Source organism: Bemisia tabaci, chromosome 2, assembly GCF_918797505.1.
Source record: "Bemisia tabaci chromosome 2, PGI_BMITA_v3".
NCBI classification, from domain to species: Eukaryota; Metazoa; Arthropoda; class Insecta; order Hemiptera; family Aleyrodidae; genus Bemisia; species Bemisia tabaci.
In genome coordinates, this window is record NC_092794.1 from 76,310,485 (window position 1) to 76,336,671 (window position 26,187).

The 26,187-nt window shown below is 39.9% G+C and overlaps 1 protein-coding gene across 18 annotated transcripts in view; it reads left to right on the plus strand.

The window, feature by feature from the left end:
- The window catches only part of LOC109037045 (coiled-coil domain-containing protein AGAP005037), a 313,866-nt gene that overhangs the window by 214,565 nt on the left and 73,114 nt on the right, over positions 1 to 26,187 (plus strand). For all 18 annotated transcript variants that reach the window (XR_011899170.1, XR_011899171.1, XM_072296272.1 and 15 more), the window contains 2 exons: positions 17,412 to 17,528; positions 19,033 to 19,140. Coding sequence is in view for 16 of the 18 variants with exons in the window: in XM_072296272.1 (XP_072152373.1) it covers positions 17,412 to 17,528; positions 19,033 to 19,140 (225 nt within the window). In the remaining 2 variants the exon portion in view is untranslated. The remainder of the gene's footprint in view (positions 1 to 17,411; positions 17,529 to 19,032; positions 19,141 to 26,187) is intronic.

A 26,187-nucleotide genomic window follows, 5' to 3' on the forward strand; every position in this document is an offset into this window, starting at 1 on the left:
CGATGAGTCGGACGCTTTCACACGTTCCCAAGCTCTGTCCGCAAGTATGAGATCGGCTTTGTTCCTCTCGGTGGTGTCTTTGGTCTTACTGTAAGCGATGTCGTGGAACTTGCAAGCTTCGTCGAGCGGATTTATACCCGGATCTCCGCGTTTCAATCGTTCTGCGAGGCGAGTGCCCGGTCCGCAGTACCTGTAGTCGCCCGGTAAGTGTAGTTCGAACGGTAGTGAATTTATCAACGAGTTTAACAGTCCACGTCCTCGATTGGTTTTGCTGCAAGTTGATGTTCTCCTCGGTGACATACTCTGACGAAAATCTCCATACTATTTATACGGAGAAGTAAAAAAACTATCCGATAAAATAGGGAACGAATACGATGCGACTCGTCAAGCAAAGAAAGTCACTGCGAGTCCGGAACCTCGACAAACGGAAGAAGCAAAATGAAAACCGACGACAACGACGACGACACAGTGAACTGTTACCGAACAGTATCCGTTGCATTGTCGTTGGACCGTCCAACTGCGGTAAAACAAACGTGATGGTTTGCTTGCTACAACATCCGAACGGATTGAAGTTCCGCAACGTGTACTTGTACTCCAAGACACCGTTCCAACCCAAGTACGAAGAACTGCGTCAGACATTCGACGGAATCGACGGTCTCGGATACAACGTCTATTCGGACACGGCCGAGATTGTTCCACCAAACGATGCCGCATCAGACTCGGTCTTCATTTTCGATGATGTCGCTTGTGACAAACAAAATGCGATGCGGGAATATTTCAGTATGGGAAGACACAGCTCGGTCGACAGTTTCTACTTGTGTCAAACTTATTCTCGCATACCGAAACAATTGATTCGCGATAACGCTAACCTGCTCGTAGTTTTCAAACAGGACAATACAAACTTGCGACACATCTACGACGATCACGTCAACACAGATTTCACGTTCGAAGATTTCAGACACATCTGCTCGGTGTGCTGGCAGGACAAGTACGGGTTTTTAGTCATCGATAAAGATAGTAATAAGAACGAGGGAAGGTACCGGAAAGGTTTCGATACTTTTATTGAACAAGATGGATAACTTATCGTGGTCGACGATCGCTCAGAAATACGGTAGTATCGATAAAATCCGTCAAGATATCAAACGGAAGTTAAATACCATTCGCACCGGAGAGGCGGACGCTCAGGTGACGTTGAAGAAAGTTTTCAAACCGTTGACAGATCCGCTCGCAGCGTTGCAGAAAACTGTGTCGTCGTCGTCAACTCCCGCACTTGTCGCTGCTCCTCAGGAAAAGAAAACCAAGATCGAAGCTTCAAAATCGGAAACGAAAGATGGAACAACGTTTGTTGATAGTTTATTTGCTTCGTTCGGATCACCGAAAAATATAAACAACGATGATGATGATGATGACGATTCAAAGGAGGATGATGATGATGACGATGATGATGATGAATCGTTCCAAGATGCAACGGGTAAAGAACAAACAACGAGTCGCACCGAAGACGACGACGTCGATTCTCGAGTCATGAACACTGCCCCGCACGTACAGTTCTACTTGGACGATCCGGAGAAACAACCGAAACAATCCGATACCACGTATGGTGTGCGGAAAGCGATCAACGGAAACTATCTTATCGGAAACCGAACCATAAGTTTCGATTCGGACGGACGACTAATCTTGGACGGTGGCGATGAGGTGTTCGAACCGACACCTGGGTTCTTGGAGCTCATTTTTAAGAAACATCCGCGTAATTACACAGCAGATGATCGTGCTAATTTCCAACGAGTAGTTACGCTCACCAATGCGCATTGGAGGAATCATCATCCACACGGTAGACCCAACTCGAACCGCAGTCAAAAATACCGCGATCTCATCAAACCTTTGTTCGCTACATCTACTCCGAGATCAACGAGGAAGTCATCGCGTAAAAAACTGAAGAAAGGCTCCGGTATGAAAATTCACCGTGCGAAACGGGAACTCGTCTATTGGGACGATCCGAACGAATTGGTCCAACGTCTCGTTTTACTTGTAGCTTCGAAACAAGCTGGTCACACCGATCACGATCGTGAAATTCTGAGTATCGTCGAAGAGCTTCGCGAAGCGGATTACATCCACTAAATATAGGATCCGCACAAAAATGAGTCACACCAACCGGTTTGGAAGATCGAAAGGGACTTACGTTCGCAACACGAAGCAAGGTCTCAAAGGAGACAGTTTCTTACTGGATCCCGACGGAAATTATCTTGTATCCAACAAACGGATCCGACAACTGCAAGATCCAGAAGAGGATACCGACGCCGTGAACAAACAATGGACAGACTCGAGGTGGACGGAAGCTATGAATTTAGCACAGCTTTGTTTGGAGAAAATGGAAGAATACAAAAATATCATGCAACGACTCGAGACGAAATTATCACGACTGGAAAATAGAATCAGTCAACTAGAGGTTGTGAATCGAATGAAAAGAAAATAGTGTTGAGATGAGTCACACGGACGGTTTTGGCCGATCGAAATTCCGCCGCGGGCCAAAAGGTGACGGATTCTCACTGGATTCCGACGGAAATTATATCGTATCGAACAAACGGATTCGTCAAGTGCAAGATCCCGAAAGCGATCAGGATGCGGTGAACAAACAATGGTCCGAACGGAAGTGGAAGGAAGCCATGAAATTAGCTCAACACTGTCTGGAGCGTATCCACCAACTTCAGCAATCTTACAATCGTCTGGTTTAAATAGTAGCAACGAAACAGCATTTGAATCGAGAGAGCGGACGACGTCGACGTTAATTATCATGTCGGCAGAAAAACGTGGGATCGTTGAGGAGCTACATAAACCTGCACGACGAAACTATCCGCGTCGTAAAGTACGGATTCTCGGATTGTTCGATTTATGGCAAGCCGATCTCGTCGAGATGCAACCGTACGCCTCGGTCAACAAAGGATACAGATATCTCCTCACCGTCATCGACGCGTGCTCGAAAAAGGCGTGGGCCGAACCGCTCAAATCGAAGACGGCCGCGGATGTTACTTTTGCTCTGCAACGCGTTCTCAAAGCAGCCGGAAAGTCACCGAAACATTTACAAGTCGATATGGGCTCGGAATTCTATAACTCCAAATGTCAGGCATTGATGAAGCGCCACAAGATCAATATGTACAGCTCGTACTCGACAACCAAAGCCTCTATTGTGGAGCGATTCAATCGAACGCTCAAAACGAAGATGTGGAAAGAGCTCAGCGCGCAAGGATCTTACAAGTGGGTAGATCTATTACCGAAACTCATCCGTGAATATAACGGGAGCGTTCATCGCACAATCGGGATGAAACCAATCGATGTCACCGAAAAGGATGTACCGATGATCCTGCAAAAGCTTCGTGGACCGCCGCTGAGTAAAATTGAAAAGAGACGTCTGGCCAGACGAAAACTGAATGTCGGTGATCACGTCCGGATCTCGAGACTCAAAGCCATGTTCGAGAAAGGATACACACCGAATTGGAGTACGGAAATTTTCAAGATTGTCAGCGTCAATCCCACCGTTCCGATCACATACGATCTGAAAGACGCACACGATACGATCATCAAAGGAAAATTCTACCGCGAAGAACTCCAACCCACCAACTTTAAAGATACGTTCCTGGTGGAAAAAATTCTGCGTCGCAAGAAAAACCAGGTCTTTGTCAAATGGTTGGGTCTGGACGCGAGTCACAATAGTTGGATCGATAGTAAGGATTTCGTATAAATAATAATATGCAACGTGTTTGCGTTTTCGAAACGTGCTTGCGTTTTCGAAGCGTGTTTGCGTTTTCGAAACGTGTTTGCGTTTTCGAAACGTGTTTGCGTTTTCGAAACGTGTTTGCGTTTTCGAAACGTGTTTGCGTTTTCTAAACGCGAACTGTTTAAAACTGTAACTGTAACTGTAAATATCCAATAAAAATTTTTGATTCGTCAAACTGTTCGTCAAACTGTCATCCCAAAACAGAAGGTTCCCGATACGCATCTCCAAGCGCACACTAGTACAAAATTTGAAATTACGGAATCAGACCCTATTCTCCAGTATCAGATACCAGGCCCATACTGTAAGATACGGTCTTCCGAATCCGAAAATTTTACAAGTCCGAAATCTCGAAAACCAAAACTCGTATCGAAATTCGGTCAGTACAGTTTTCCGATCTTCAATAGCGTAAAAGAATCGCACCGGTCCGCGCCGGATCGGACGAGGGTGATTTTCCGAAAAATTTTCAATTTTCCCGAATCAGACCCTAATCTACAGTATCAGATACCGACACATATGGTAAGATACGGTCTCTCGAAACCGATTTTCCCGAATCAGACCCTAATCTACAGTATCAGATACCGACACATATGGTAAGATACGGTCTCTCGAAACCGAAAAATTTTACAAGTCCGAAAATCCGAATTTTTTGCACAAGCTGGCAACAGTGTACGGAAAAATCAACTAATTTCTCGCCCCATCTGGCAACACTGTAAAATGCAATGTTGCAAAATTTCACCAATAAATAAATCATTTATTTACATGCACCACGCGGCAACGCTGCTGCGCCATCTTGAAAAATACACCATTGCATAACCCGAAAAATGAAGGGGCATTATTACACGATTGCATAACCCGCATATTGAAGGGGCAACATGCAATACTTTCTTTTTACAGCGTTGACATATTAAACAATAATCCCTATACAACGCTGTAATTTAATTCATATTTTTCTGCACCATCGTGCAACGCTGTTGGATATTTTACTGCGGTCAAATCCCCATTTTCACCCTACTTCTTTTTTCAATTTTTTCCCCCTTTCTCTCTTTCTAATCTCCGGGAGTAGTGGAATTCGTCTTTTGGCGGGGGATGACATTATTAGTATTATCTGTTTTAACTGCTAGAGAATATGCTTCATTTATTTTATCCACGAATGATTTCACTATGAATAGTTGAGTTGGTCCAATAATTTATCAAGAATCGATCCATATGTAGCCCAGTTTATCAGTGATTGAAGTTTAGGTAGGTTAATTTGCTTGACTGGGTTTATTGGTACCTCGGTACTCTTTTTGAAGATATAAAGACAGGGGAAATGATCACCACCTCCTGTATTTAATGCTACCTAATCAAAGGCCAAAGCTGTTTCAAAAGTGCAAAATGCTAAGTCTGTGTAACTTTTGATTTCCCTTGGAGCTGTTTTTCTTGATGGTCGGGGGCTGAGGAAATTTACATTGAAAAGATTCTGCTGTTCAGAGAAATCCACCAAAGCTTCACTCCTCCTGTCACCGGAAGGGTATCCTCACATTGGATGTTTGGCATTGAAATCGACAGCCCAGAATAGTAATTTCTTATTTGTTAGTTCATTTAAATGAAGAAATCTATGTAATTCTTCTAAATAGATGTTCCGGAGCGGGTGAATATAAAAATTAATAGAGAAATATTTATAGCCATCTATCATTATCTTAGAAGGTTGAGCTTCTATTCTTTCGTCTGCAAAAATATATTGGCTCCTAGGGATCGAGTAAGATTCATATTTTGTTTTGATTAATGTTATGAGACCTCCATAACCTTCCGGTTTATCTTCGCGAAAACAATTATACCTTTGGAATCTTTTTCTATAATGAGGTTTCATCCATGTTTCTGTAAGCATTATTATATTAGGATCATGTTGATTGATTAGAAACGTGAGGTCTGTATCATTCGGGAGAAGAGAATGAATATTCCAATTAATTGTAAGAATTTTTAAATTGCTTATTAAGGTTTGTTGTTGTCATAGAGTTATACATAGGAATCTATCTATTAATATGAAATAGTGATAATAGTTTCTTTGTTTGGAATATATGAAATTTTTTACTAAGATAATTGGTGGGAGGATTAATAAATTATGTCTGTATTGGGAGGAGGTTGATTTGGTTTCAGATTATTGCTGGGTTCGATTGTAAATTTGATTTGGGGCAAGTTACAATAGGTTTGCTATTCTGATTTGCTTTGAATTTAAATTTGTTGGGTGAGAGTTTGTTAAAGTTTTTGTTTGTTTGTTTGTATGTTTGTTTTGATAGTAGAGGTAGAACCTTGTGCAGAATTACTCTGGGGATGAGGCTGATTTGTTCTCAACTGAGGATGAGAAAGATTTCCCTGCGTTCTACTTGATTTCTCATCGGACTTTTTATTATTAGAATTTTGTGGGAGAGAATCTGTTACACTTGCACACTACTTTCCGAGCCATTCTTTTGATGGGAGATCTTCTTCGAGTAGGTTAGCCTTTGACTTTTTACGAGTTGGAGATGGTGAAGCCAGAATTGCGGAATAGGGTCTGATTAAGTCCTTCATGGTATATTGTTAATTTTCAGTTTCCATTACTTCTTGGGTAATAGGGTTAGTGAATTTATTTTTCAATTCAGGGAAATCGGTTCTTTAAACTCCTTATGAACATTGTAACTCTGAGGTGTACAAAATAGTGTGGGGGAAAAAATGGCCCGTGCCACAGCTTTAATATCATAGGCTGTATGCATCAAATAAATTCTATTCTGTTCTATTCTATCGGTCAAATGAATGTTATCCGTTTGAGCTGCATCTCCTTTTCTAGTTTTCTTTTGAATTTCTTCGATTCTAGATACTAAGTTTAATTCCGATACCTTTTCATGAGCATCAACTAGTTTTTGAAGTTAATATGATAGGTTGCCATGAATTTCTTTATTAGTTTTTGTTCACATATTTCGGGGCACATAGGGGAGAAGGTTTGGGGTTATCTTTGCAGTGAAAGCATTTTAAAGTATTCTGGCAGATATCTTGGCCCGCATGTATTTTACTCCATTTATTGCAACGCGACTGGCTTTTACAGATTACAGGATTTACAGGGAGTCTTTACAATTAGCTCCTTGTCTATAATTGAGGCAATTTTTATATTTTATAATGCTTAAAATACATGGTGAGGTTGAGAATCTGGAGTAAATGATGTACAAGTAATCTGGTCTAGTGGTGCCTTCCAACTAGACATCTAATTTTCCAGTCGGAATGAGGGGTCCATCCTCATTTTTCTTGAAAATTCTTCTTACACTAATTATTCTTTAATATTTATCTTTAAAGTATTTGCCTTTGCTGTCTTTTCCCAGATCTGAGTGAACGCTATTAAGTATTAATCTTCTAGTGGTGTATTTTAGGGGAAGGAAGCATTTAAGGTTTTCGTATGAAAAGCTGTTATTTCCACCATTAAGGAAGTTATTAGCTGGGTCTTTGGTGACCAATTCAATATGGATGAGGTCTTTATTGATTCTTGCCATCGTTTCCAGGCCCGATATTTTTGCTTTGTAAAGGAACTGTCCTATAAGGGTTCGATGTGCATTGCCAATTCCTGGTTTGCTAATTGCTACAGTAAAAAGACCAGTAGCGTCTTCTCCATAACGTATATATCATTTAAATTTTTGATGATGAACGCATTACGATTACCTTGGGTTTGAGGGTGAGGGTTGAACTGTTTATAGCCGAAGGGATTTTAGAAGATTGATTTTTATTATTGATACTGGTCGCTGGTGCTTGAGGACCGGGAATTCCCCCAGGGTCATGGGTTTTTTTTTTCTTTTTTTGGTCGGGCATTTTATGAGTAAGCAAAGGATGGACTCACATTGTAGGTTGGACGATAAGGATCTTCTTTCAGGTTATGTCACAGACGTGAGGGATGTGGACGTGAAGGAAATAATAATTAAATCGTGTAAATAATAAGAAAAAAATAAAAGAGAGTACTTCTACGACAATCACCCTAGGTGAACTATATTAGAACTAAATGAAACCTTTCGTACGAACCAAATTATTTTAAGAGATTTAGAAGAAGAAATCAGTATCGAACGTACATCAAATGAACGAGATGAACCTCACTCTCGGGACTTGCTTCAATTCATTGAATATAATAAATTGTGGATGATGTTATACTTTATAAAGTTATTTTAAATGAAGATGATTTGGCGGATTTGCAAGAAAACCTTGACAGTATTTCAGAGTGGTGCACTGAAAATGAAATGGATATAAATGTCAATAAATGCAAATACATCATCTTCACAAGAAAAGCTAATTTTCCAGTATCCTATATATTAAAATGCAAAGTTCCGAATCTTGGGGCATTAACTTTGAGAGAACCACCGGACCGATTTGCGTGATCTTTTTTTGAAATGAAAGCCCCTGAGCTGTAGATTTGCAGGCTGTGATCGTTTTTTCGATTTTCTCAAATTTTCTCTCATAATTTTCTCAAATTTTCTTCGATGCATTAAAACGGAGGTCCGAATCTTTGGACGTTAACTTTGAGAGAACCACCGGACCGATTTGCATGATTTTTGTTTTAAATGAAAGTCTGTGATCTGTAGATTTGCAGGCTGTAATCGTTTTTTCGATTTTCTCAAATTGTCTTACTTTTATCGACGAGTGAAGATTAGCTGGGCTCAAATTTTCTCCCATTTATTCAGGCTAAAGTCCGCATTTTGGGACATTAACTTTGAGAGAACCACCGGACCGATTTTCATAGGGTTTTTTTTAAATGAAAGCTTCTGATCTGCAGATTTGCAGGCTGTAATTGTTTTTTCGATTTTCTCAAATTTTCTTACTTTTATCGACGAGTAAAGTTCAGCTGTTTCGAGAGGTCATCCGGCCGCTTCCTGCTTGCCCGTCCCTAGATACCCCCCCTCTAGGGTCTCACCCGCCCGGCAAGGGAGCAATGTGTACGTTGCCGCAACGTTGCAAGGCAACATTTTTGATGATATTGCTTTGTAAAGGTAAAGCAGCAACGTTTAAGCAATGTTTCAGCAATGTTGCCTGACATTATATTTTAGACAATATTTTCAAAACGTTTTTAGAAATGTTTCTGGAACATTATTAAAAAACGTTTCAATAAATATTTCTTAGATACATTGTGACAACGTTGTTAAACATTATTAGTCAGGGAGAAACACGATTTGACCCGGAACAAATTGCTGAAAAAACTTTTCCTATGTAAACGTCATCAGTAGGTCCTCCTGAACAACATACCAAAAGTTTACCACGGTCCGACCCCGGAACACCCCCCAAAATGCCTAAATTTCAAAATGGCGGCCATAATAAGGCCTCTGGGATTTCGGTTTTTTAAAATGCGCATAAAGTGTCATGTGAGGTATCAATCCCTGTGTAATTTTGGTCTTAGAACTCAGATGTGAGGTCACGCAGATGCTGTGCTGCAAATCGGAGGGGACACTTTTCCACTGTTTCAGGTGTTCTCCTTTCTGTTGTTTCTCAACAGATGATTTTCTCCAATCAATATAAGGGAATGCGCCCTCATACAATGTCGCAAAAATATGTATATGTATCTACAAAAATAAACAAAAATTAATTGATAGATAATTCAAAAAATAAAAAAATTAACAATAAAAATATACAAATGAAGATAAAATTAAAAAAAAAATAAAAAAATTATTTAAAAATAAAACAAAAAAAATAAATATAAATAATTAGAAAATAATTTAATACAAAATAAAAATACCAAATAATTATAATAATAAAAAATAATTATAATATAATTAAATAAATAATTAAAATAATAATAATTTTATTTATATAAAATGAATATATTTATTCAATTCTTTTTTAATTTTTTTTTCATACTCCTTTTTTTTAAAAACTTGATCTTCCTAATATTATGTTCAGTATCCTTCGTTGTAGAATTATGCACAGAAATGCAAGAATATCATTGCTTTCTATCATTGAACCAGATCTAGGGATGTTTATTAATGCTAAATAACCAAACTCTATCCATGCGAGCGTCCGTAGCTGAGTGGCAGCGACACACGGGCGATCACTGAAGTTCAGCAACGTCGGGCGTAGTTAGTACTTCGATGGGAGCCCGCTTGGGAACCCGGGCGGAGCGCGGCTACTATCGGACTTAGAGTGAATTTCGGGTGCCTAAGAAACGCTTCTCTGCGGTCCACATTGAATTCTAGGAGTAAAAATGCAGAGTACTCCTAAAATAAATCACCGAAATTTTTTCACCGTATTTTTGCAACATTCCCATTATGTTGCTAAAACGTATTTTTGCAACATTCCCATTATGTTGCTAAAACACATTGCAGACACATTGCCAATTACGTTCATGCAAGCTGACAAAATTACACGTTGTGGCAACGTTACCACAACGTTGCCCGAATACGTAAATGGCGAAATTGCAACGTTTTGGCAACGTTGCCACAACGTAATTTTGCCGGGCGGGCAGCCACCCCTCCCACCACGTTCTTTCGGCTATCTCCGTTTTCTTTCGTCTAGCTTTCCTACCACCAACCTCAAAGAAGGAGGTTTGGGTCGCATTGTCGTTCATCACTCGCCACCCACATTCCTTCGCAATCCCTAGGCTGCTCCGCTTCACAGCTTCTTGATATCCTGGCATCTTATTCTCTGCGGCTTGACTGACCCTGACTTATTAACTGTAGTATTGCGGATTGCTAACAACACGTATTGTTACAGACATTTTATTCATCATTATGAAATAGATTCAACGAATTGCTCCGATTCCAATTAAGCTACTGCACCACCATTGCTAGCTGTGGAGGGCGCCCGTAGGGTGCCCGGAGCAGCTAGTTCAATTATAATATCAATGGGACCGCTTTGGAGAGAGTATACGTGATAAGAGACTTAGGTGTATTTTTAGATTGTGAACTGTCCTTTAAATATCATATTGAAAACCTTGTAAAAGCTGGAAACAGGTTGCTGGATTTGTGATAAGGGACACTAAGCGTTTCACGGACATAGCAACTTCATTATTACTTTTCAATTCGTTAGAGTGCAGCAAGTTAGAATATGCCCCAGTTACATGGAATTTCTCTTGTGCTTCTTACCAACACAGTATAGAAATGGTACAAAACAAATTCCTTCGTTACTTGTATTTTAAACAGTACCATGTCAAGTTCCCCTTCAGTGGGCATGTGGGTGAATTGAGGTCCTTGTTCTCGGTCATTAATTCTAAACAAGAAGGAAAATAGCAGATCTTGTTCTCCTGTTCAAGTCACTTAATGGTTTAATTGACAGCCCTGAACGTATTGAGAAAATTAAATTGGTGGTACCAAGATCGAGACTAAGACCTACACAAAAGTTATTTCATGTGCCGATATCTAGGACCTCACATCGCCAGCATACTTAAATAATTCGAGCATCCTCTAAGGCAAATGAAACCTTAGCCAATGGAAGCTGTCTGAACTTTTTCGGCAATTCGTTGGGGGTTTTTGCTCGAGACTGTCTTGAGTGGCTCACAAGGGAAGGTGACAAACCTTAGTCGCTTTAGTTAAATATGTTGTTCAAGCAAAGTGTTGTGTGTGAGGGAATTTGGGCGGCTGGGGTTCGGCCCAGACGTGGTTGAGTCGCCTGGGGCAGTCTCAAGTGCAAGTGGGGGCTTCCATCCTCAATATTTTTCTGTTTTTCTATGTACCCTGTTTTCTTTATTTACGGGTTCTTCTTTATGGTACTTCTTGCAAAATTTCAATTTTTAACTCTATCTAGTCATGATTTTTACAGATACTTGTAAATATTTTATTCTTAAAGTCATTCATACTTACTTTATGAGCAATTGTTTGGTGTTCTTGTTTTTTGTTCTCTTTAAATTGTAATTGGATCCAGATCCATATTTTAGTCAAGTTAAAATTGTGTCACTAAGGTATGTTTTGGGGCCTTTGTGGCCCCGTACATCTTTGTACAAGAGAATTAAACAATTAAATAAATAAGTAAATAATTCATCCGATGCGATATTAAGGATGCATCCAGCAGAAACGTACATTTGAGGATATAAAGAACTCAAAATCGCGAGAAAATCATACAAAAACGGTCTGAAACTACCAAGAGTCAGCGTTTGAAAATTGACTTTTTGTCCTTTATGAGAAATTCGGTGTAAATCGAACCGACCAAATCCCGGTTAGGGCTCCAGGCCTAAAATCGCGATATATCTGGAAATGTGACGCAACACTAAAACGGTCCATCAGTAGGATTGCTCCCTTCGTCCTGTGTTTTCCTTTTGTCGATTCCAATAATTAGCCTGCAAGGCGGAACATAGGACTCTTTGGTTCAAGAATGCTGTCTCTGGTGTATTCTCTCTAAATCCGAATTTTTCCAGGGACGGGGAAGACGGGGGACGTAATGAACGCTTTTAGAAGAGGAGAGCCGATGGGGCCCCCTTCAGTAAAACTTGAAGTTTCAACCCGTCTTTATAGTCTGATCTCTAATGTACAAAAATCCAGTCCCGTATGCAACTTTCTGAAAAAAGTTGGTGAGTGGTATCAATCTCTTCGTCATGTTGTCTGGAATCAGAATTTGAATGGTGATAACCTTGAAAATCGTGCAGGTAGCGCCCAAAGCCCAGAAACAAAATGGCGGCCGCTCGGTAGCCCTTATTTTTGAAAATTCCGTATTATGGCATGTGAGGTATCGATTCCTATGTTTTTTGGGTCGTAAAATCCGAATATGATGTTTAAAATACCCTCCGATCAAAAGAAATGTCGCAAATCCAACATGGCGGCTGAAAATAACGACCCGGCGGGAAAATCGCTGAGTTCTCATTTGGCCGTCTAGTAAGGCGGCCAATGATTGTACTATGTGGTCCCAGGTTTCAAAACAGAGTTACAACTCACTGTACGGCTCATAAAGAAACCCCAAAATCCAATATGTTGAACCCAATATGATCGAAACCTGTTTTTTTGGTATCGGCGTATGGCGTCGAGTGGGGTACCGTTTCTGATGTATTTTTGGTCGCTCATTACGAATATGAAGTCAAGAATTACTCTTGGCCAATATTGAAGCTCGTAAATTCAACATCGCGGCTAAAATGGCAGGCATGGATAGGATAAAATCAATTATATACAGCGGTAGTCCTGATTTAATAAATTTGTGGGGCCTCTTATACAAAATTTAAAGTTAAGATCTATCTGATCACATGTAGGTATACGCTTTTGCCATCCATTTTGACAGTATAAATGGCTGCTACAATAGCCGATCTTAAATGATAAAATAAGTACGTAAAATGTGGATATCGAGATTAGTAGTCAAACCATGCATCCTCGGGACGGCTATCAAATTTTAGGGTGTACTTACCTTTGAGAAGTGTTTTATCGGAGTATCCGGGAGAATTTGTCTTCAAAGTCTGAAAATAGGCCGCGAATAAACATAAAAATAAAAGTTCCAGTGACTCGCAAAACTGGACCTGACCAGCGAGTAAGACTGAACACTGTTAGAAGATTTAACGTGTGTTTGGGCAAAGAAATAATAAGCAAAATAGATTTAAGTATTATGTTTTTCAATGTATTTTCTTCGATGATTACGAATTTTTTTTTTCAATTCACAATTTGAGTTACATAGATTTTTTTTCATATTACCCAAAGACATCAAAAAAAATTTCGTAATCATTGAAGGAAATACATTGAAAAACATGATAAATCTATTTTGCTTATTATTTCTTTGCCCAAACACACATAAATCTTCTAGCAGTGTTCAGTCTTACTCGCTGGTCAGGTCCAGTTTTGCGAGTTACTTGAACTTTTATTTTATTTAGTGTATTTTCCGAAGAAAATACACTATTGCATTCTTCCATGATGTCGAATCCATCCAGACCTGAGACATTGTGAAGAGCACCGATCATGGGTCGTAGATCACGAAAATATATGCCATTCAAATTCATGTGTGTATATATATATGTATGTATACAAATCAAATGATTTACGTATGAGTTACGTATTTACGATTTTACGTTTTTTTTATGTATACATTATATGTATGTATGGGTGTATGTATGTATGTATGTATGTATTTCCGCCTTTTTAAGATTTTTCGATTTTTGAGTAGTTATATCTTTCTTACGTTGAAAGATATTTTGACCAATTTTTTTGCATTTAGTAGAGAATTATTAGAACTACTATTCTGCGAAAAAAAATTGAAATTTAAGGCAATAGATTTTGAGGGGTGGGGCTCGAAAGTGGGGGGAGGTCAAATCTTGTCCACTCGATAACTCGAGCGAAAATGAATATTTTGAACTGAAATTTTTATGGGTGGTATTTCTCCCCTAGGACTGGTTTGGTACTGAATTTGAGCTAGATCGGCTAAGCCGTTTAAAAATGGCAAGCTTTGAATGTTTTAGGCGGGGTGTGCGCGGCATGAGGGGAGCCAGCCGGAGCAGGGTCGCACATTGGGTCGGGGGAGAAAGTTTTTGGACATGCTGATCGTCGCACAGTGGGTGAGGGGGAAGAAGTTTTTGAACAACATTTTCGTCGCACAATGGGTTAGGAGGAGGAAGTTTTTGGACAAAACTTTCGTCGCACAGTGGGTCAGGGGGAGGAAGTTTTTAGACAAAATTTTCGTCGCACTGTGGGTCAGGGGAAGAAGTTTTTGAACAAGCTTTCCGTCGCTCAGTGGTTCAGGGGCAGGAAGATTTTGGACAAACTGCGCGTCGCACAGTGGGTCAGGTGAAGAAAGTTTTTGGACGAACTGTTCGTCGCACAGCGGCCCAAGGAAAGGAAATATCTGAAAAAAAACTATCCCTTACACAATGACGTACAATTTTATTGCTACAAAAATCCCACTTCGGGAATTACACTTTCTTCCCGCGGTGGATGCGCGGGACACTTAAAAAAAAGAAAAACTAGATGTGCAGACGCCCCTGAAAAGACGCGCGCGAAGCGAAGCGGAGCGCCGGTTTTTTTTTTATTTTTATTCGCGGCCTTTTTTCAGACTTTGAAGACAAATTCTCCCGGATACTCCGATAAAACACTTCACAAAGGTAAGTACACCCTAAAATTTGATAGCCGTCCCGAGGATGCATGGTTTGACTACTAATCTCGATATCCACATTTTACGTACTTATTTTATCATTTAAGATCGGCTATTGTAGCAGCCATTTATACTGTCAAAATGGATGGCAAAAGCGTATACCTACATGTGATCAGATTGATCTTAACTTTAAATTTTGTATAAGAGGCCCCACAAATTTATTAAATCAGGACTACCGCTGTATATAATTGATTTTATCCTATCCATGCCTGCCATTTTAGCCGCGATGTTGAATTTACGAGCTTCAATATTGGCCAAGAGTAATTCTTGACTTCATATTCGTAATGAGCGACCAAAAATACATCAGAAACGGTACCCCACTCGACGCCATACGCCGATACCAAAAAAACAGGTTTCGATCATATTGGGTTCAACATATTGGATTTTGGGGTTTCTTTATGAGCCGTACAGTGAGTTGTAACTCTGTTTTGAAACCTGGGACCACATAGTACAATCATTGGCCGCCTTACTAGACGGCCAAATGAGAACTCAGCGATTTTCGCGCCGGGTCGTTATTTTCAGCCGCCATGTTGGATTTGCGACATTTCTTTTGATCGGAGGGTATTTTAAACATCATATTCGGATTTTACGACCCAAAAAACATAGGAATCGATACCTCACATGCCATAATACGGAATTTTCAAAAATAAGGGCTACCGAGCGGCCGCCATTTTGTTTCTGGGCTTTGGGCGCTACCTGCACGATTTTCAAGGTTATCACCATTCAAATTCTGATTCTAGACAACATGACGAAGAGATTGATACCACTCACCAACTTTTTTCAGAAAGTTGCACACGGATATACATTAGAGATCAGACTATTATGGCAATTTGAGAAATTCTTGGCAGGTACTATGAGGGGAATAATGTGAAGAGAGCTCCCAATAGATTTTACCATGAACTCTGGGAGAAAGTGCCATGTCCGAAAAGAAATTAAAAAGTTTATGATTAAAGGGGAAGGGGGACAAAAAAATTTGTGGCATGGGCTCCTAGGCGCTCGCCTAGTCCGTCTACACGGTGAATCCGGCCCTGACCCAAATAATTCAGTGAGTTTTATCCCAAAGGACCCCGCACACTTCTAATGGGAAGCTGCACCATGACCAATTGCCTTCTGACTTATGTTTTTCGATTCTCCTTAGGATGCTGATCAGAAGTTATAATTGCGCCAACTTTCTACGATGCACCGTTTTCGCAAAAACGCAAAGAGAAGATTCAATTATTCGATGATAAAAAGCCAGAAAGATTCCTCATTTCAGTGCTCGATTGACAAGCGCCTGTGTTTCAACAAGGAAATCATGGGGACTCCCGCACTGAGCGGCAGTCTTATCTCGGATTCCGCACGCCGGCCGGCCGTTTTGCTCGACCGACCATCCAAATCAGATTCTTGAGGAGCATAAGAATAGGAAAGTCTGAACGTCTACCGGGCCAGTGCGGGAGGGAGATAGCCCCTGAGTCGGCAGGCACAGATAAGAAGACGGATACACGCCACGTTTTTTCCTTATTTACATCGGGCCTGTTCTCAAATGCTTTGTTCTTTTTCATTCATAGTCGCCGAATAATTGAATCTTCTCTTTGTGTTTTTGCGAAAACGGTGAATCGTAGAAAGTTGGCGCAATGGGCCTGTTGCATGCAAGAGATACAGCCGCGCGAATAGACTTTTTAGAGGTTAAATGACACGAAAATTACGATGGTCACATTAAAAAAGTCTGAAATACACTCCTTACTGCGCAATTTGTGTTGTTAAGAACGCGCTTTTTCAAATTTCCCGCGTCTGGGGGCAGTTTTCTAACGGAAACAATTAACGGCAACTCGCAGCTATTTCCGGTCAACTAAAACTGTCAACATAACCTAAAAATCGGAGCTCGTGACATCGTGAGATGAAATGTAGAAGGATTGCGTTGGATATTTAAAAGTTGATCGATTTGGTTACCGCATAAAGCGTATATGGACCACTGTAGGAGATCACGTTGGGTTTGTAAACAAACTGAAGGAATAAATAACAACAACAACAACAACGACTCGGCATCTTCCGGAAATCACCGAGCCCGCCGTTTCCTCGTTTCCGGTGATTAGAAAACTGCCCCCAGGCGCGGGAAATTTGAAAAAGCGCGTTCCTAACAACACAAATTGCGCAGTGAGGAGTGTATTTCAGACTTTCTTAATGTGACCATCGTAATTTTCGTGTCATTTAACCTCTGAAAAGTCTATTCGCGCGGCTGTATCTCTTGCATGCAACAGGCCCATTATAACTTTTGATCAGCATCTTGAGGAGAATCGAAATACATAAGTCAGAAGGCAATTCCTCATGGTGCAGCTTCCCATAAGAGGTGTGCGGGGTCCTTTCCGATACTCTAAGCTTTTCAAGAATCCTTTACCTTAAATAGTACTTACCATTCAACTAGTATCCATTGACTTGAGAATTTTTAGTTAATTTTATTCATAATAAGTTTGTACTAGAAAAGAATTGCTCGAATATTTCCTCCTTTTTTTTCTTCTTTTTCAATTCTTCAGCTCAGTTAATAATATCCATAAAATCTCATGTTTATGTGCATTGTCCTGCAAGTAATAACTGACTCAATTCAAGCCGTCATCAAAGCCTTCTTTGATTTCAGAGCAATGCTGGTTAGCGATTCGGTATGGACAGTAGGAAGTGATACGGAGAGGTTACAAGTAACTCGTGAAGAAGATCTTTATAAGCAAGAAATGACTCACCTCGAAACTGACTTAACGTATGTTAAAAATATTCTTTTGTGTGCGTTTATCTTTTCAAAGGTATTTACCTACCTTTCAAAAAGTTAGGTAGCTATGCAAAATTTTCCTATGCAGGTCAGATAGAAGTAGTATAAATAAACCAGCATAGAAAGCACAAAGTTATCAGCAGGGAATAGGCAATGGCTGAAAAATGGCAATGAACTCATAGGGAGAGTCTGAATTTGCCCTGGACCTGCTCCCAATCTCTGTAATAATTTCTTGTCTTCCTGAGAATCCCTTTTCAGAAAGTACATAGGGTGTCCCAAAAGTACTGCCCCTTTTTTCCCAGAGGGCGAAAGAAAGCAGATATCAAAATGCGGTTTATGTGAGGTTATAGTCCTAGTAATTACCTATAAAACAATACCAAGTTGAGCTCTGAAGCTTAAAATTTGACCGAGATACAGCATTTTGAAAATGACGTGTCAAGGTGGCGCCTACAGGATTTTCAACATTTTTTACGGACGAACCCCAGGACGAACAGACACGACGCATCTGTAGGTGATCCTTTAAGATCCGGTGCAATGAACTTTTTGAGATGTCAAGCAACACCTGAAGCTTACGCAAGGATAAATGACGGTCTCCTCGAACAACAGCAGCAACGGTGCCGATTAATTCGTCTGTGGTGGAGGTAGACGGTCGGCCCGGTTTCGCGAGACTTTCCGCCGATTCGCGGCCGCCAGAAAAAGATTTAAACCAACGACCAATGCTACTTCTGTCCAAACAGTCGTCTTTATACACGCCTTTCATTTCATTAAAAGTGTATTTTACTGACATTCCTCGACGAAAACAATAACGAATAACGTGGTGTTGTTCTTTTCTTAATTCGGTACTCATCGCGAAAGAAACTTCCAAAACGACAGAGGGATGAACTCTGACTGACGTGACGGGAAAGCTTGACCAACTTGGATGGTACTAGCGGACACGTTTAATCCAGTCGTTGGTCTGCATAGGGGCGCTTACACGTTGCCAAATGCCGCCTAAAACACAGTGTTGCCATATGTTTCTGGCCGCTTCTTTTTCTTTTTAAAACCGTTTCATTCTTAAACTTGGTTTTTTCTTTCGTAAAAAATGTTGAAAATCCTGTAGGCGCCACCTTGACGCGTCATTTTCAAAATGCTGTATCTTGGTCAAATTTTAAGCTACAGAGCTCAACTTGGTCTTGTTTTATAGGTAATTACTAGGACTAAAACCTCACACAAACCGCATTTTGATATCTGCATTCTTTCGCCCTCCTGCGGAAAAAAGGGCAGTACTTTTGGGACACCCTATGTATATTGTGGCAAACAAAATTTGATACACGTAAGGTTGTCCAAACCTACAATAGATTTAAACCGGTTTGAAACAGACGGGTAGTTTGATTATGGTTTTCTTTAAAATTTCAGTTCAGAGATCGAAATAGTTAGGCAAATCCTCATGCATGATATTTTATAAAGTCAAATATCTTTATCAATACTTATGCCTCAAGCGTTTATTCTCTTCCAGGGAGCTGGAAACCACAGTAGAAGAATTAAGAGGTAATGTGATAAATCGGAAAACACGAGTCAACATGTCAGATGTTGAAAACATGGCCCTCATTCTCAGTAAATCAAGGTACAGCTCTTTCCTTTTATTTATAGAATCTGCAAATTTCATCTCATGTATTCCCTGAATCTGCAATTTATAGATTGTACGGTTTTTCTGATATATCGGGTGTTCCGGAGCACCCGTCCACTATCTTTTTCTCAGAAACTGCCGGAAATTGAGGTTCAGGACGAAAACCTCCTCAGGTTATTCTACCCCAGAGAATTCAATGAAAATATTTTCAGCCTCCCAAAACCCCATTTTGAGCGGGTTTTAAGGGGTATGCCCCCCGTTTCTCGCAAAGGGTATCCCTGGGTAAGGGCACCTGAATGCCCCTCTTCACGGATTTTGAATTTAATGGTCTAAATTCTTTCAGGAGGTCCATAAAAACATGGTTTTGAGCAATTTTTACCTCCTGACACCAACCACCACCCCCCCCCCCCCTCCAGCCCGGAAAAACCCGTTTTTTGGGGAATTTTGGTGAATATTCACTTTTCATTTCATATCTCCCGCGTTTTTCTATGAAAATGCACCAAAATTTCACCAAATGTACATCAAAACAACTAGATTCTTGGGTAAAAAATCAAATTTATTTTATCATATTTAGATCCCTAAAAAAATTCGTAAAAATCTTAAATTTCCAATTTTTTCAGATTTTAGCGGTTTAAAAAAAAATAAGGACACATACATTTTTTTTTGGCCTTAAAATGTACGTAATATACTCAGTTGTTACCAAATTAAATTTCAAGCCTTCACGCGTTGTGCGTCCCACCGAAAAAATGGTTTTTTTGGGGCCAAAACGGTAAAAATGGCTCTTTTGGCAACGGCTTACTCGCGTGCTACCAAGATAATAGCACTAAAATCACTAATTTTTGGTTCCAATGTTTCAAGAAGCATACCCTAGTATTGCCAGTGAAGGTTTTAAGTAGAGTCCCTTTATACCCAGAGTTAAGACAACTCACTTTTGGTTGGGCTGAAAGTGGCCTAAAAAAATCCAATTCTGATTGGTTCTCGCTCATGGAGGCCGAAACGAGTGCACCAAGACGGAGGTACCTTGAATGTGAACAAGAATAATGAAAATATTACCTAATTGTGGTTTATCAAGAGTAAATTGTTATTTCCATTGGTCCAAAATGAAAAAAGATTAAGAAATTATTCACAAACCAATCTCATTTTCTTTTTAATTGATCAATTTGTTGATGTTGTTGTTTATGTGTGACAGACATCGCAGGATTCCTGATCCTTATCCCTCAATATCGTTAGTTTGGGTGCACTCGTTTCGGCCTCCATGGCCAGCCAAGGCCGGCTGCCAGTCAGCTGATAATCGAGTTGTCTTAACTCTGGGTATAAAGGGACTCTAGTTTTAAGTTGATTGAGTCCTTGTGCCCCACGTAATGTACCGGTTTTTGTCGCCAAAATGGTCAACATTGCTATTTCGGAAGAGGTTACTCGCGTAGGATAGCCCTTATTTTTGAGTTTACGGAAATTTAAAGTGCGGAGCCCTGCAAATGGTTTCATTTGATGAGAAAATAACAGAGAAAAATTAAAAATTGAGAGAAAAATATTTTAAAACGCGCCTCAAAGAGCCTAAAGTTCCGAGCTTGGCGTGCGAAGACGCGTTTTCCGTCGTTTCGTGAATTTTTTTCCTCCCTTTGAAATGTTCCTACGGCTTTGAAATTTTTGAAGGTATCACACTTTTTAGAGTACTTTACGAGAATAATAATGAAATTTACCTCGCCTCGTTTGAAATGCACTTTTTTCCCCTCAAAGAGGCCACGTCGTGCGATTTTGCCGATTTTCCCTTTATATCGTTAATAATGAATTGCATGTTAGCCCCGAAATACCTTTAAATCGACTTCCTTTCCAGCAGCTGAACAGAATTGTTTTCTTTTTGGTTTAAATGATGCGGTAGACACTCTACTTCTAGAATTGGAAGAATTTTTGCTTTTGACTCCTCAAAAAATTTAAACTATAGATAGAACATCTTGTGTTAGAGTAGGTGAGGCCCTGTCGGATGAAAAACCTATTCTAGCAGGAGTTCCTCAAGGATCAGTTTTGGGTCCATTACTTTCCCTTTTACTCACTTATGACATTCCAGCCCCTATTAGAAACTCTCTCATAGGAAAATATGCAGATGATACCACATACCTATCAAGTAACAAAAGTCAAGAACTAGCTACCCAAGAACTTGACGAAAATCTTCAAAATGTTTATAATTGAACAGTTGAAAAAGATTTCACGCTTAATTGTGGAAAAACTATCTATTAAATATTTTCTAATCGTATCATTAAAGATACGAATATTATATCTAATAAAATACTTTTAAAACCTTCTATTGTGGCCAAGTATCTAGGCATACAGCTAGACACTAAACTGAAGTGGAAATAACACATCAAAATTAAAAAAGACGAATGTATTTATAGATTTAAATAATTACAATGGTTACTAGGTAGGAAATCTAAGATAAGTATAGACAAGAAATTATTGCTTTATAAGCAAATCTTACGACCCACCTAGGCATATGGAGCTCAGATCTGGGGGTGTGCTGTGCTGCACGGTCAAACTTAGAAATATTAGAAAGAATCGTCCCCTTAGACAGATAGTCGGGGCACGATACGAAGGTATGAAAGAAATTCTGACGTACATAGAGATCTTGGCATGGAGGCAGTCTCACACTTTATAACCAAATTTGCTACGAGCTACGAGAAACGTCTCCATCACCACCCAAATATTGAGGCAATTCAATCATTAGGCAGCTCCAACGAATACAAATGCCTCAAAAGGGTAAAGCCGTGGGAACTGGCCAGTCCCTGGGCCTGAACCATTAATTTTAATTCATTATATATAATATGTAAATAAGTTACAAAGTGCTCTGCTGTTTGTATTTTCTTTTTATTTAAGTTAGAAACAAAGTGTATATTTTCATTATGAAAGCTCACTTGTAACTAATTAAAAAAAAAAAAAAAAAAAAAAAAAAAAAAAAAATTAATAAATAAATTGAACTCGTTTGCCAAACTGTGCCCGGAGAATGTTATGAACAATCATAGAAGAAATCGAATGATGTGGCCACTTTGAAGGGGGAAAGGGGGAATTTTAAAAGTAGCGAGGGAAGTTTTGTAATTGTTTAATTTTTAAATTACTATAAAATATGTGATACTTCAGAAAATTCCAAAACCGTAGCAACAATTGAAAGGTCGAAAAAAGACACGCCATGTGGGGAGATCGCAAGGGAAAATCGGCAAAATCGCACAACGTGGCCTCTTTAAGGGGAAAAAAGTGCATTTCAAACGAGGCGAGGTAAATTTCATTATTTTTCTCGTAAAGTACTCTAAAAAGTGTGTTACCTTCAAAAATTTCAAAGCCGTAGGAACATTTCAAAGGGAGGAAAAAAATTCACGAAATGACGAAAAACGCGTCTTCGCACGCCACGCTCGGAACTTTAGGCTCTTTGAGGCGCGTTTTAAAATATTTTTCTCTCAATTTTTATTTTTTCTCTGTTATTTTCTCATCAAATGAAACCATTTGCAGGGCTCCGCATTTTAAATTTCCGTAAACTCAAAAATAAGGGCTATCCTACGCGAGTAACCTCTTCCGTAATAGCAATGTTGACCATTTTGGCGCCAAAAACTGGTAATTTACGTGGGGCGCAAGGACTCAATCAACTTAAAACCTTTACTGGCAATACTAGGGTATGCTTCTTGAAACATTGGAACCGAAAATTAGTGATTTTAGTGCTATTATCTTGGTAGCGTGCGAGTAAGCCGTTGCCAAAAGAGCCATTTTTACCGTTTTGGCCCCAAAAAACCATTTTTTCGGTGGGACGCACCACGCGTGAAGGCTTGAAATTTAATTTGGTAACAACTCAGTATATTACGTACTATCGCCGAATTTAGTTTCACGCATAGGCCGTTCCAAATCAAATGTAAACTGTGCGACGAGGCGCAGCGCGGCGTGGCGCGTTTCGGAGATATCGGTTGCTGACTGAACCTATCTCATCTTATGCCAACGAGGAAAACGGAGCCACATGAACAATTGACAAATCTGCTACTTTTTCAAGAAAAGATCCCTCAGACAAGCATCTATAGGTGCAAACTATAATAGACAGCGCAACACCGCGGTCACTAGAAAATAGAGCTAAAATTTCATGAGGTGCAACTGATTTTTTCTTCTAGTCGCCGCGCCGGCCACCGCGCCGGCAGGTTACGTGGAGTTCTTTGGGACAAAGGCGTATGCGCGCATCCGCCCTTTTTCGGGAGAACGCGTTTTCTGAAACTTGATTAATTCTAATTTCAGGAAATATACAGCATGTGCGAAAAATTCCCGCCCCCCCCCTTTTTGACCCTCCCTCAAGGGGAGGCAACTTTCTTCTTCTAAGCTGAAACCCCTAACTTGTGATACGTTTTTGGAGAGAACATCAAGGACAAAGAATTTTTCAATATCTCAATCTTTGACCGAGTTATGATAAATCAAAGGCCAAAGGTTTTTTTTCCACAATTCATATCTTTGGTTCAATTTACCGTAGAAGAAAAATAAAACAAGAAAATTTACCGAATTGTTAGCTTTTCAAGTGGAAATTACAGAAATAATTTCAAACTAATTTTAAGGAGGATTTCGGACCCCAAAATACGTCAGTTCAAAAGTCATACGATTCTCCCGCGAAATTAGCCAATTCTCCGTAACTTTGTCCCAACATTATCTCGGTAAGTTCCAAATTAGTTGGACATTACGTTCTCAAGTACCCAAATTTTGGGAAAAGTTCAAAAAATCGAAAATTTAATCGTCAACTTGAATCACCTTAAATTTTGTTTCTTGAACTTTGCCAAAAATGTTGACTCAAACTCATGACTTTCCGGAGTGACCTTTTAGGGTAATATACTTCTCTTTTACTTTAAATTGTTCTATATGGCTTCTTTTCCCACTTACCTCTGTTTTTCATAATATTTTTTCCAGAAAGGTAAAATTATTAACCAGTAAGCTTAGCCTTTAGAACAAGGGCGTATACAACGATCCACATTATCCTGCAGAAATCATAGGGGAATGTAGTCACAATGTTCCGTTTTTGCAAATAAACTGTCAAAGACTTGTTCTTCCAAACTAATTAAATTTCGTGCGAAGATATTGGTGAGAACCAGCGCTATACACTTTTGAACTGTCAAATGCGATTTCCTCGGAACTACTTTGTCGGGCATGCGACCTTGTTCCAAAGAACTCCTCAATTCAGGTTACACTTTTTCGCGTAGGAAGTTTGAAAATGACGCAAGAGGCAAGACTGGTCCACTGTAGAATATGAAAGGTTACACAAGTATTCACCGAAAAAATAGTTAGTGCTTTAATAGCGAATTCTGGTGTTATATTCAGCCCCTGGGTCAAAGTATGACTTTGGTTTTTCCCCTGTCTCCGCCGATTTCCCGGCATATTGGGATGATTTAAAAAAGAATTTTTCTAGGAAAATTTAATTTCCTGGATATTAATGCATGATTGAGATTATTAAGGTATTTTACCGCACACGTATCGCACACCGCATGTCTAAAAATTTGCCTTCCTTTTTCTGATAACAAGGTTTTCCAGTCGAAACGGCATATTCTACTTACAAATCCTTATATAAAACTGATCCGTTTGTTTTGAGTCTGGAAGGACCGAAAATTATATTATTAAGATAGCTAATTGGGCTACATCATCTTATTGCTTGCTGCTGACTTCTAATCGATCATTTTTTTCTCAATCACCTACTAATTTTCCGGCAGGTTGAGATGGCCCAAAAAAATCTCCTATCCCGGTGCAGATAATACGCATTTCTATAAAAGTCGGTTTTTTAAAAAAATTGGCACCGTAATTGGATCGCATTTGGCAAAAAAGAACCAGCGCAATTACAGTGTTTTCAAAATCGTGCAATTACTTCTTTTCTTTCAAAAATACTTATAATCTATGCATAGTATTAACATTTGCACAATTGTTTTCCTTTGAAATTAACAACTTTTTGGTGGGAAGCAAAAACTATTTGCTACTCAAAGAGATTTAGAAAAAAAATTACAAACGAGAAAAGGCGACAAAATCTTTTGTTTCCTGAGAGTGTAGTAATTTTTAATTTTGTCGTCTTTCGGTGATACAAGAGACAGCACCTTTAATTAGTCGAGTTAACAGAGAAACTAAACACGCAATTTGGCCTGGAACGGCGCGGCGCAGAGAGCAATGATGACGAGGACTTGAGATGAAAAGGATTAGCCCTCGGCGCGGCGGTCGGCATGCAATACATATTGCCGCCTACAAGACTGCATGAATACTTCACTAATCACGCATTACATCAAACACAGTGCGGTCAGCAGCGGTCGGCGTGAAACGCATAGCGCCTACAAGACTGCATGAATACTCCACGCATTGCGTCGAACACAGTTCGGTCGGCGCGGCGGCGGAAGTTAAAATTATTAGACCACAATTACGTTTGTTCTTTCATAATTTTTTCTTTTAATACGGAAGGCGTTGTCCACATAGAAATAAGTTTACGAACCTTCACTTTCGCGCGAAGTTCTGTGAGCTTTTGCTGGTAGTGTTGACAGGGCTTTCGCAAACAATTTGTAAAACACTAGTAGCCGCGCCTTATGCATCTCTACCCCTCCGGCACGTTCACTTGATGGTTTTTATTGATGTATCAAAAAAAATGAGAAGGGGGGGGGGGCAGTAAAATACAGGCGGCTCATGGGCGGCAAGTAGGTCAATCCGGCCCTGATGAGACACTTAAATCGAACCCAAGATGACGAGGACTTGAGATGAAAAGGAGAAGCCATCGGCGCGGCGATCGGCATGTAACACATATCAGCGCCTACAAGACTACACGAAAACTTCACGCATTGCATGAAACACGGTGCGGTCATTGCGGTCAGCGTGAAACGGATAGCGCCTACAAGAATGCATGAACACTTCACGCATTGCGCCAAACACAGTGCGGTCAGCGTGAAACGCATGGCGCTTGCAAGACTGCGTGAATACTTCACGCATTGCGCCAAACACGGTGCGGTCTGCGCGGCGCGGCGGCGGAAGTTAAAATCATTAAACCACATTCATGTTTGTTCTTTCGTAATT